The sequence below is a fragment of the Peromyscus leucopus genome, chromosome 22 (genome assembly GCF_004664715.2).
Source record: "Peromyscus leucopus breed LL Stock chromosome 22, UCI_PerLeu_2.1, whole genome shotgun sequence".
NCBI classification, from domain to species: domain Eukaryota; kingdom Metazoa; phylum Chordata; class Mammalia; order Rodentia; family Cricetidae; genus Peromyscus; species Peromyscus leucopus.
Window position 1 is genome coordinate 8,230,692 of NC_051081.1, and position 12,565 is coordinate 8,243,256.

General features: G+C 42.2%; 1 protein-coding gene across 2 annotated transcripts; it reads right to left on the reverse strand.

The window, feature by feature from the left end:
- Window positions 1–256: 256 nt before the first annotated feature.
- LOC114680874 (zinc finger protein 124-like) lies at window positions 257–11,000 on the reverse strand. Of its 2 annotated transcripts, XM_037197917.1 has the most exons (4): window positions 9,325–11,000; window positions 3,700–3,826; window positions 3,446–3,506; window positions 257–1,795 (listed from the first exon to the last, which is right to left on the reverse strand). In XM_037197917.1, the coding sequence occupies exons 1-4, from the start codon at window positions 9,325–9,327 to the stop codon at window positions 433–435; spliced, it is 1,554 nt and encodes a 517-aa protein (XP_037053812.1). In that variant the 5' UTR covers window positions 9,328–11,000; the 3' UTR covers window positions 257–432. The 2 variants fall into 2 exon arrangements, with proteins under 2 accessions (XP_037053812.1, XP_037053813.1); XM_037197918.1 differs by lacking the exon at window positions 257–1,795 and having other exon boundaries at window positions 3,442–3,506; window positions 9,325–10,995.
- Between the last annotated feature and the right edge of the window lie 1,565 nt (window positions 11,001–12,565).

Consider the following 12,565-nt stretch of genomic DNA (forward strand, 5'->3'; position numbering starts at 1 on the left):
GCACAAGGTTTCTCTCCAGTGTAAGCTATTTCACATCTTCTTCACAATGAGAAGAATGCAGACGACTTTCTCTCATTGCTTGTAGCCTTTTTCCAATGTGTCTGCTCCCATGTATTTGAAGGCAACTACTAGTACTAAACGCCACATCCATTAAAAAAATAGCTTTTCAAGCCTGGCAGCGGTGGTGTGCGCCTTTAATCCCAGCACTATCGAGAGGCAGAGGCAGGTGGATCTCTGTGAGTTCAAGGCCAGCCTGGTCTGTAGAATGAGTTCCAGGACAGCCAGGACTACATTGCAAAACTCTGTCTCAAAAAACAAACAAACCAAAATCTTATCTCTCCACTATGACATTTTCCCACATTTTCAGCATTAACTTTCACTCTCCTGTAGTTTGATTTCTGTAAGAGCTAACCAAAAGAAGACTTTCTCTTGTTATTTACAAACATCTTTATTTGTTCTACTATGAATCAGTGCATGTCTTCCCAAACGGTATGATGTCAAGAAGCCTTTCCCACACTGCTTACATACATAAGGTCTCTCTCCAGTGTGAGTTCTTTCATGTATTTCCAGTTGATTCGAAGCTATAAAGCCTTTCCCACACTTCTTACATTCATAGGGTCTCTTGCTGCTGTGGATTCGTTCATGTATTTGAACATAAAAAGCATAACGAAAGGCTTTCCCACATTGCTTACATTCATAGGGCCTCTCTCTTTTGTGGATTTGTTCATGTCTTTGAACATAAAAAGCATAGCGAAAGGTTTTCCCACATTGCTTGCATGCATATGGTCTCTCTCCAGTATGAATTCTTTCATGTGTTTTAAGAGTACTGGAATAACCAAAGGTTTTCCCACAGTGCTCACATACATAGGGCCTCTCTCCAGTGTGAATCCTTTCATGTGTTTTTAGAGAACCAGAAGAAGTAAAGCTTTTCCCACATTGCTTACAAATAAAGGGATTCACACCACTGTGAATTACTTCATGCTTTTGCAATTGGATCAAAAGCCTAAAGGCATTCCCACACTCCTTACATACATAAGGTTTTTCCCCAGTGTGAGTTCGCTCATGTACTTGAAGGTTACTAGAAGTAATGAATCCTTTCCCACATTGTTTACATACATAGGGTTTCTCTCCAGTGTGGATTCGTGTGTGTCTTCGAAGGGAAGTAGAGCGAGAAAAACTTTTTCTACACTGATTACATGTGTAGGGCTTCGCACCACGATTACATACCAATGACTTCTCAACAGTGTAAGTTATTTTATGTCTGATAAGGTAACCTAACCTAACAAAGTCTTTCCCACACAGTTCACACACATAGGTATTTTTACCACAATGAATCTTTTCATGTGTTTTTAAGAAACTGAGATATGAGAAGCATTTCCCACATCGCTTACATGCATAAGACTTCTTTGCTTGGTCATGTTGTTCATAGCTTTGATCAGGTCTGAAACAAGGAAGGTCTTGTTTGTAGTCCTTATTTTTAGAAGGTTCCTCTCCAGTGTGAGCACTTTTATGTGTCCGAAGGGACAGAGAAGAACGGGAGCTGCCCCCAAACTCCTTGTGTTTATACACCTTCTGTCCATATTCCTGGTCTTCATGAGGTTTGGGTCCTACCTGATGATTTAGGGGTGCACCTAGAGATGACTGGCCAATGCTCCCTTCTCCACACACATGCTTCTCACATGTGGGAAGTCCTGGGCAAGATTTCAGGTTCACAGAAAGCTCTGGAATACAGCTGAAGAGTTCTGTACTCTGAAGACTTTCTTTATATTCACAGAATTTCTCTACCAATTGGCTTCTGCAAAACAAGTGAAGAGTACATGACTAAGACTTGGTTTATTAATGACTGAACAAAAGGAATGTTGGTTTCATGCTGAGTAAAAGTTTATAACATGTTTAGACTGCAATGCTTTCCAAGACCACTTGAGGACAGTTAAAAGAGAAACAATGGTATTCATGTATGATGGGATATATCACCTTGAGAACATTAGGTATTCCCATAGCATTTTAACACAAATTTGAATTCACAATATTATACACATTCTGGATATACTTCAAATGCACTGGATCCACCAGCATATTGGAGATACCAGCAAGGGGCAATGACCACTAGGGACAGTAGCAAATATGGTGTGATGCTGACCTAAGCCTCAGAGATACCAGCAGGGTAGAATGACCACTGGGGACATTAGCAGATATGGTGTGATGCTGGCCTGAGCCTAGCAGACAATCTATGTGTGCTACCAGTGGCAGACCTGGAGAAGTGGAGCTGACTAAGGTCTTGGGAGCCCAGAAACAGTGAATCTCCACCAGACATGAGACACTGGATTGTTTACACTGTTGGGAGGCTGAGTTTGCCTTGATCTGATTATTACTATGCCCTCGTTCCTCACTCTTGGAGTATGAAATTATGCAACTGACTTTTTGTACCTACACTTCAAAGACTCTTCACTTTTTAAAAAGATACTTGGATTTTAAGGGAACTTTGACTTTTAAAGTATTGAAATATCTTAAGACTATTTCTTAGTTTTTTAAAATTAATTTTTCTTTTCTTTCTTTTCTTTTTCCTTTCTTTCTTTCTTTCTTTCTTTCTTTCTTTCTTTCTTTCTTTCTTTCTTTCTTTCTTTCTTTCTTTTTTTTGGTTTTTGAGATAAGATTTCTCTGCATAGTCCTGGAACTTACTCTGTAGACCAGGCATCCCCCTGTAGACCAGCTGGTATTAATAGTAACATGACATCATGGAGACAAACAAAAAGGACAGCTTATGGCTTAATATGGGGTGTTTGTATCTCACGTTGACAAGGGGTCAATTGTGCTGGTATTTTGTCAACTTCACAAAACCTAGAGTCTTTGTAGGGAACTTCAATTGAGAAAATGTCCCCCATCACACTGGCCTGTAAGCAAGCCTGTGGAGCTTGATTGACAATCAACGTGGAAGTGCTTAATTTTCTGTGAGCAACACCACTCCCAGACAGCTTGTCAGGAGGTGTATGAGAAAACCAAGTAAGCAAGACAGTGAGCAGCAATGCTCCATGGCCTCTGCTTTCTGTTCATGCCCTTGACTTCCTGCTTGAGTTCATGCCCTAATTTCCCTTGATCATGGACTGCAAAATGGAAGGTGAAAGTAACCCTTTCCACTCCAAGTTGCTTTGGCTCAGGGACTTCATCCCAGCAATACAAAACCGAACTAAGACACTCTGTATGGCATGAAGTTTGTATATATGAACTACGATAACACATCACATGTGACATCATCATATTCTAGTTGTCCTCAAAATTGAAATGTTTGGGATGTACTATTGCTGATGCTTAACACATGAATTTTAGGAGAGAATTTCCTGAAAGTGGTTTGATGCTGGATATCAAGTACATCTTTTACCTCTTTGTAAAATATTCTATCGCACCACCAGCACTCTGGAATATGGATATCTTTTAGGAAACAAATTACCTTAGTTTTCTCCAGAGATTTTCACACTCATTTACAACCTTCTGGTTTTCCAACTTGTTTCCTAAAATGTAGAATCAGAGAAATAGTTAAGAATTATTATTTACAGAAAAAATATATAACAGCTAAAGTGAAGGTATAAGTGATCTGACACATGCACCCCCATTCCACTTCCCATATTTTATTTCATACATCAACACTGATAAGCTAGAAACACTGTCCTGTGATGGGTTAGTAAAGGCAATGCTCAAGTGTACCTATAGCAGCCAGGTTCCTCAAGGTTTCCTGCATCACATCTTTGTACAGCTTCTTCTGGGATGGATCCAGCAGAGCCCACTCCTCCTTGGTGAACTTCACAGCCACATCCTCAAAGTTCACTGACTCCTAAAAGCACACACATATATTTCCCAGAAAGTGAGCCTCATGGTACTGGAGATGTACACAGATTTAATGAGAAGTTGACATGACACTATGTTCCACAAGTTGTCTTGGTCATTACACTCTACTGCTCATACAGACTAAGATTCCCCCAAACACAAATGCTGAAAGTAAACTGGAGCTTTCTGGGAAGGAAACATCAAGATAGCATGAGCTCTTGGGCACATCACTGTGCTAATTTCTCTTTCTGCGCTGCATCTTTCTAACAACTTTCATCACAAATTCTGATGGTTTAATAGCCTCCAGGGAGTCAATATCAGCAGTCCTTAGAATGTGCGTGCTTAGAAATGCTGGACAAAACAGTTCTCCTGGTATCTGGGAACTGAGATCTCCAATGATTCCTTCCCCCCATAGCTATAAGAAGTCAGGTAGATTTCTTACATAGTTGATGACAACTATATCTCAAGTTAAAAAAGCACATGAACAACATCTGTTCTCCCTTAGAATCCTTGGAATAATCTCAGAGGCATCAGATAAATATTATCTGGTTAAACCTGATTATTTTCTCTCGCTGATGACTATCACTTACTTAGTTTGGTAGACACTACTTATGCATTTTTTATAACTTAATTTATTATGTGTGTGCATGGGGGTGAATGAGCATGCTCCAGTGTTCTTATGGAGGTCAGCAACAACTCGTGGGAGTTGGTTCTCTCTTTCCATCTTAACAAGGGTTCTAGAAATTGAATTCAGACCATCAGGGTTGCACAGTAAGTGCCTTTACTGCTGAACCATCTCAGCAGGCCTCTAATTAATACTTACAACTTGTTAGGAAGCTGAGCATCTCTCCTGTGGTTGCACTAAAGGCCAGTATTAGAAAGTATATAGCTGGGTCCTCTGGACCATTCTTAATCAAACAGCAAACCAGACTCATGATGAATAATAATTTATTTCATTTGTGCCTTAAGTTGATTTCTATTGCCTTGATAAAACACGATCAAGTGCAACTTGGGCAGGAAAGTATTTATATGAATGACAGGGTATAGTCGATCATTGAGGGAAGCCGAGGCAGGAGACTCAAGAAAGACATGCCCACAGGCCAATCTGGTGGAGCCAGTTCCTCAACTGAGATTCCCTCTTCTCAGGACGTCAAGGTGACAACCAACTGAACCATCTCACTGGCCCATCACACCATTTTTATTTGAGAATGTCACATGACAATGGAAACATGTTCTTAGACAAATCTCTAATTCACCAACATGTCACCTCTATAATCTGTAAAACATGCTTTAAAGTAAAATACTTGATTCAATCTATTACCTGCAACTAATATCTGTAATAAATGTCTAAAACCAGTCCCCTACACAGGACACTATGCTCCCTCATTGAAGGTGGCCATGTCAGAAGAGCAGCAGATGGCACTTGAACTTTGGGAATTCAGCCCACCAAGAAGCAAGGCACTGATAGACAAGGCCCCGAGGACTTTGGCCCCAGAATGTCTCTTGCTCCAGCTGTGCCCTTACATGTTTGCCACTGCCTTTTTCTCTGGTATCTGGTATGGTGTGAATGGGTGTGGGGGATGCCCACTGTCCTTAATGTAGTCTGATTACTCATGAAAATATCCCATTCTGCTGGGCCTTTTTTACCTGTGGATTATTACGAAGATAATTTCCTCTTAAGCTGTACTGTTTAACTGAGGTAATGATTTTGTGCAATAATAGTTTTAGTTTAAATAGAATTTTGATGATTAAGAATTTCTAACAAATACATTAAGGGGTTATTACAGAGATTAGTTTAGTTTAGTGGGAAAATTAATAGAGGTAAAGTAGGATATAGTGTTCTCCCAATTCTTGATAAAGTAGGAGCTGCAGAGTATACAAAATAGAACCAAGGAAGTGTCATACAGCTAGGACTTATGAGTTTCTCTTTCGGAGCTGTATAGACTGTGGCTTAAGTTAATGACTGAGGAAAACAATCGAGTCCCAGGTGTTAGCTCAAGTTCTTTTTGATATTGGGAAATGTGTTCACAGGTTTCGGTGTGCACCATAGCTAAAACAAACTTTTTTTCCTAGAAACCTGGTCTTTTACTTTTTTTTTTTTTTTTAAGATTATTTATTATGTATACAGTGTTCTGTCTGCATGTCTGCATGCAGGTCAGAAGGGGGCGCCCTATCTCATTACAGATGGTTGTGAGCCATCTCTCCAGTCTTTAAACACCTGACTTCAGGTAACTAGAAAACAAAGAACTGGATGGTTAGTTGGACTAGACTCTAAAATAAAGTGAAACCACTAACCTGTTTTTCTGGCAATTATAAAAACTACCGCCTATATAAACAGTTATCTTGAAAGGCTCCTGATTTATGAGAAGTCTAATAGATAAATGTTTAACTGTATGTGGGTTCTTAGGGATAATTTGTTTTTCACCTGTAATATATAAAATGTTTAATCATATGAGGGATATGGAAAACATGCTGTTTTTTACTTATATTCATTGTAATCACTCACATAAAAAATAGAATGTAACCACATTGTAATTTTTATATCGCTTAGAAGATTTTGCTGGGGTATATAAGCTGTAAGGGAAAAAAAAAGGAACAAAAGGAAGACATCAGGAAGTTGTGGAGAAGTCACCAGGAAAGAAAAAAAAAGGAAACGTCAGGGTCGAAGAATAGAACAGAAAAAAACATAGAGTATAACAAAGACCAAAAGAAAAATAAAAAGAAGAGGAACTTTATCCCTCAGAAAATAAGCTTGTGTGTTTCTTCTCTCTGACTCTGCATCTTATTCCCAGTCTCTCTGACCTGCAGAAGGCTGGATCCTCTGCACCTCCTAGAAGCCACAGGTTTCCAAGTAAAAAGCCCAGTGACAGATGTTAGTTACTGTTGGTCTGGGCTGTCCCAAAAGCCCCTTCTCCCCAAATGAAAACTCCAAACAGGCCCTTATCACAGCTCTTGGTTGCCCACTACATTGTTACTGCAGAGGTAGAAAAGTTACCACCACGCTTCCCTACCGGTGAACCTGAGAGCCATAGTAACAAGCAGCCTGGAACGTAAGTCCAGGGTGTAATTGCATCAAGGTTGTAGGGTAGGAGATCACATTCTGACTGGACTTAAGCCCCACTCCACTCGAGGAAAAACATGTCTGTTCCTGTAAATCTGACCCAGAGCTGGAGAATTCGCAATATTAATAACACTAACTTACTAAATTGTAACAATCTCAATATCTATCTGTAGACTCATAGATAAGTGCAACACTTATCCTTGTGAGAAATGTTTCTGTGTGCAGTGGACAGTGATTAATGCAGAAAAATTCACCACTTGTGAAAGTGAAACAAATAAGTGTCTATGGAGTGCTCAGGTATAAACAGAATATCTACACTATACCTCTGTCTCCCATCCGGGTCCCCCAGGCTCAGGAAACATTGATCAACTAGGGGCAGAATGATTGTAAAAGTCAGACATCGGGCTGAAACAATATCTTCTAGACATGATAGGACTCCAGTATAAAATAACAGCAATTATGTTCATCTGCAGGAGATGAAGCCAGTCAGCATTTTCAGCATGCATGAGGGATAAGCTGATAACCACTCACCACTGTTTGAAGAGTTGTGTCTCTTGGACAATCAACTGTGCTCTGGAACATGGCCTTTGAACCTTGTACATAAGAGCAGCAAAAACTAGCTGGGTGGTGGTGTCCCACTAACCCCAGTGCTCTGGAGAAAGGAAGCAGGGGAATCTCTGTGAGTCTGAGGCCAGCCTGGTCTACACAGCTCGTTCCAGGACAGCCAGGGCTACACAGAGAAACGCTGTCTTGAAAACCCAAAAAGAGCGCCAAAAACTGGATTCAGTAGATGATTAAAAGAGAGAGAGAGAGAGAGACAGAGACAGAGACAGAAAGTTAGGTGGAGGATGGAGAAGTTAGGAGAGAGGGAGTTGTGTGTGACGATGTTAAAAATATTGTCTATATGATGTATGAAATTCAGAAACCATAAATAAAAATAGTGTCTTAAAAAAATAAATAAAACCAGCTAGGTGGTAGTAGTGCATGCCTTTAATCCCAGCACTCAGAAGGCAGAGGCAGGTGGATCTCTGTGAGTTTGAGGCCAGCCTGGTCTACAGAGTGAGTTCCAGGACAGCCAGAGCTACACAGAGAAACCCCATCTCAAAAACAAAACAAAACAACAACAACAAAAAAAAAACAAACAAAAATAACCACGCAACCAACTAACGAAATAGATAAATAAATAGATATATAAACAAACCAAACCAAAGGGTTACTGCATGTTTTTAGAGATCAGTGTTGCATCTAAGTTGTCTACTTAGTTTCTATTAGAATTCCTGTCTTTATCCATACAAGGTTTAGGTTAAAGACTAATTAAAATTTTTAAAACAATCAAGTTAACAGTGTAGTATAAAAATTGAAAAATCATAGCTCTAAGTAAAAGTTTAAAAATCTTTGACTTAGAGAATTATCTTTATGGCAGCTATATGTATATAAATACTGTCTACATGTCCATATTATTCTGTATACATAGTATCAAATTTGTTTATGAGTGAGTGCAGGTGGAGAGGCAGCTCAATTGTATCTCTCCAGGCCCTGAAAACACAAATTTAAAACTCAATGTGGCCTTCTTAGGGTAAACTACAAAGGGAATCTGATGTCTCCAGGCATATGTTGGGGACTGATATGGTCTTCACATTATACAGTTCAAAGAGAAGTAATGAAGAACACATACTTGTATCTTTTTGATAGGGTGGCGTCTTTTTGATCATTATCACAATGGTCTTTGTCTTAGTATTGGTTTGCAAGACAGTCAATACAAATCCTTATCATTTAAAAAATAAGCTAGCTTTTGTAGGTCATCTTTCTCCAAGTTGAAACATTCTCTCCAAATTGAAATGTTTGCCCCAAGGAGGAGGCTTCACCAGCCTCAGGTGGTAAACAGCAGGTAAAACGAAAGATAACATATCCAGAAAGAATAAAAACTTGGAAGATAGCCGCAGATCCCTACCAACAGGCTCAAATGGAGTAAAATGCTGGAAGACATGTTGGGACTGTGGAGCTGCATGGAAACTGAGTAGAAGAGTCAAAGGGTGGCAGTGGCTGAGAGACAAGATAAAGATTTTCCCCTTAGCTCTTTTACTTTACTTATGACCCTGGTGTATATCTGTTCCAGCAGATTTCCATTCAGTTAACAGACACTCTCCAGGAATCAATTGCGGCATATAAACTGCTCCAAAGATTCCTACATCATGCTAGCCCCAGGTAGTACTGCAGAATCAGTCAGCCCTGGACTTTCAGAAAGCCAATGTAAACTAGTCCAGCCACTGTGACTGCTTGCTGTCTCTTCAGGCTGGGTCAGCATACCAGCTGCTTCCCACTGCACCCTACCATTGCCTGAATGTCCTCCCTCCCTCTCCCAGCCTTTGATCAGCATTCTGGACTTCCTGGGCCCCCAATTTCAGCTGAGAAGCATTTACAGAAGAGATTACACATTCTCTTACCATTAACAAAAGTCTGGGATGTCAGATCCAAAAGAAACACCAATACCCAAACTCCATAAAACAGTCCAAAGAGCTCAACCTGGAAAAGAGGAGCATTTCTGGCCATGAGATCAAAGCCAGTATTCCTTAGGAACCTGGGAAGCCAGTTCCCCTCTACCAAAAGGAGGCATTTCCCTTACCTCTGGCAGGCGGCTGGTTGCCTGTTGCACCTATTAACATATGAAAGGCATGCTGGTGTCGTAAGTACCTGTTACACATTTCAAAGTCCAAGCTAGCATCTGATCCCCACCACCTCCCTTATCCTAAACTTCCTGCAGTTCATGGGCTTCCCTTCCTCCACTGAACCTCTAAACCAGCTATTCTTGCAGGGAATTTTCTCTCTCTATGCTGTGATCCTGCTTCTCTCACTATGGTCTCTCTATTCTGTAACTCCATTATTCTCCCCTCTCTCTCAGATAACCCTGGCCATGTCCGGTCTGCTGGCCATGTCCAGTCTACTTTCTCTCCCTGCTCTGAACTCTTCCAGATAACCCCAGGCTGTTCTCTTTCATGTCCACAATAAAAACCTTCCCTCTAATCATACCAGAGAACAGTCATGTGTCAGTCTACGCAGGCATCTCCGCACCTGCACTGCTGGCACTTCTGGTCTGGTCCCTACAGACTTCCCCTTAGCCCTGCCTCAGCTCTCTCTCTGCCTGTGACTTCAGGACAGCCTGTGATCTCTGCAGCCTCTTCAACCATTTCTTAGCCATTCTGTAACCTGGGCTGTCCATCACTGTGTGATCTGCTGGATAGTGTTGGTGATTCAAACTGGGATAAAGGGCAGGCGTGGTAGTGCACATCTTTCATCCTGGTTCTTAGGAGGCAGAGGCAGGCAGCTCTGTGAGTTCAGTGTCAGCCTCCCCTACCTACATGGGGAGTAGCAGGCCAGCTAGTACAAAATAGTTACACAGTGTCTCAAAAAACAAACAAACGGACATAACAACCATACTGGGATACACGGGCAAGAGTGTGGCACGGAAGTTTTAGCCCCAGTACTCTGGAGGCCCGGTGGAAGCAGACGGACTTGTCTGGTTTCAAACCCAGGACAAATGACCAAGGAGCCTATTTAACACATCGAAGGGGACCTGGCCGCCAGGTTCTCCAGCATCTCACAGTCTACCTGTTACAGGACCCTCCTGCCTCGCAGTCCACGCCCCCTACCCAGAACTCTGCAGCTCTGGGGCTGGGCTGCCTGTGCCTTGCTCTCTCCTTTCTCCCTTCCGCTCCCCTCTCTTGTCACTCTGGACTTTACCAGATGTCCCTGGGTCTGACTCTGGCTATGCTTTCCCATCTATAATAAACTTTCTCCCCCACCACACCTAGAGGCAGTCATGTTTTCATTTGTTTTTCATTCAATTTCCACAACAGTGTTGTCTATATGGGTAGTTCCAGGCCAAGCATAGTGAGACTTAGTCTCAAAAAAGAGATAGAGATAGAGAGATAGAGAGATAGATAAACGAAACAAAATAAACAAGAACAACAAACAAACAAACAAGATAAAAGATTGGAATAAAGCACTTGGATTGCCACTGCCCAGGTAGGAAGCAAAGTCAGGCTTATTTGACAAATTACCAACAACAGTGCTGGTGAATCTGAGTAGTCAATAAATTCTCACACGGTAACCTGCCTGGCAAAACTGAGGACATTTAAAAACTGAAACAATGGACTTCCCCCCCCCCCCCAAAAAAAAATGGGAATTTCTTCAGGAATCTCATGCTGAAAGAAGGAAAAGATGCCAATCAAAGGGGGTTGGGGGGAGTCTGTCTCTCAGAAAGGGATTTCACACCCTTCTAACACCTAGTCAGATGCCCTGCTGGGAAGAGGCTGAATCCCAACAATGACGGTCATTGGAGGGCGGGACCACACCTCGACCAGCACTGCTGGCATTTGCATGTCCTTGGTCCTCTTTAAACTTTCTCACTTCAGGACCCTGAAGACAGACTTAGGGTCTCCCTGCATCTCTTTGTCCCTCCCTCCATTGTGCATTCACTGAATGAATCTTTTTCTGTTTTCCACTAATTTTTTGGCTCTCTTTATTGGCTTATTGAGAACAGACCTGATTTGGGGCACAGGTTGGGAATGTCAAGTTCAAGAACACAAGCGTGCCTATTTGTTGCTCATATAACAGGCTCAAGGCTCTTGGGGTCATTGTTAGACAAACAATGTTACAGGACAAACAGAAAGGGAGCTGAGGAGAGCTTCTTTGGACAGTTAGAGCATCAAGCCACAGGCAGCCATGTTGAAGCCCTGAAGGGAGAAACAGCCTTCAGTTCCCGAGGAGTGAGGGAAGTTACCTGCTCAAAAAGGTTTAGGGTGAGGACAGGAATATTCAGTGTCCCCAGACCTAACCTAAGAACAGGCAGTATGAAAGAGCAGCGGGGTGAGGAACTCTTACAGACTAGAGCCCAGAAGCAGGGTGTGGTGGTGCACCCCTTTAATCCCAGCATGGGGAGCAGAGGCAGGCAGATTTCTGAGTCTTAGGCCAGCCTTGTGTACAACACGGGTTCCGGGACAGCCAGGGCTACACAGAGAAACCCTGTCTCAAAAACCAAACAAACAAAACAACAGCAAAAACAAACAAACAAACAAACAAAAAAAAAAACCAGACTAGAGCCTTGACTCTAAGCCATCCTGCATCTAGTGAAGACAGAGGGAAAGCAAGTAAGTGTCCACAACGGCTTGGTTTTCCCCACCTGAAGTGCGGTTGCTCCTTGGATGAGTAAAAGCCTCGGGTCACGAGGAATTGTGTCGGACTATGCAGGGCAATAGCCCCGAGCCATGAGGAATTGCGGAGCCTGAGCCTGACCTTTCCTTCCTCTTCACCTGCAGAAACAATACGCCTGGGTATCCAGTCCCAGCCCGACTCGACTCCCAGTCAAACCACAAAAACTAGCTTTAACTTCCTGGTGGCTACTTAGGTATAAACACAGACTCTCTAAATGCACTCAACCTTCACCCCGGAAAGGTTGGGGTCCCTTGCTGTTCCAATAAAGTGGTCTCAGCACGTTGTGATTATGTCTGGCTGCTTTTCTGCCTCATTTATTTTTACATTGAGACTCACAGGTGCTCTGGGTGGCTGCGTCCTGAGACACTGCATGGGATGCGCCGAGGTTTGGGGGAGAACGGACCAGTGACCTAACGGTCACCATCCACAGATTCTTATAGGGATTAAAGGGGTGCACCACCACACCCTGCTCCT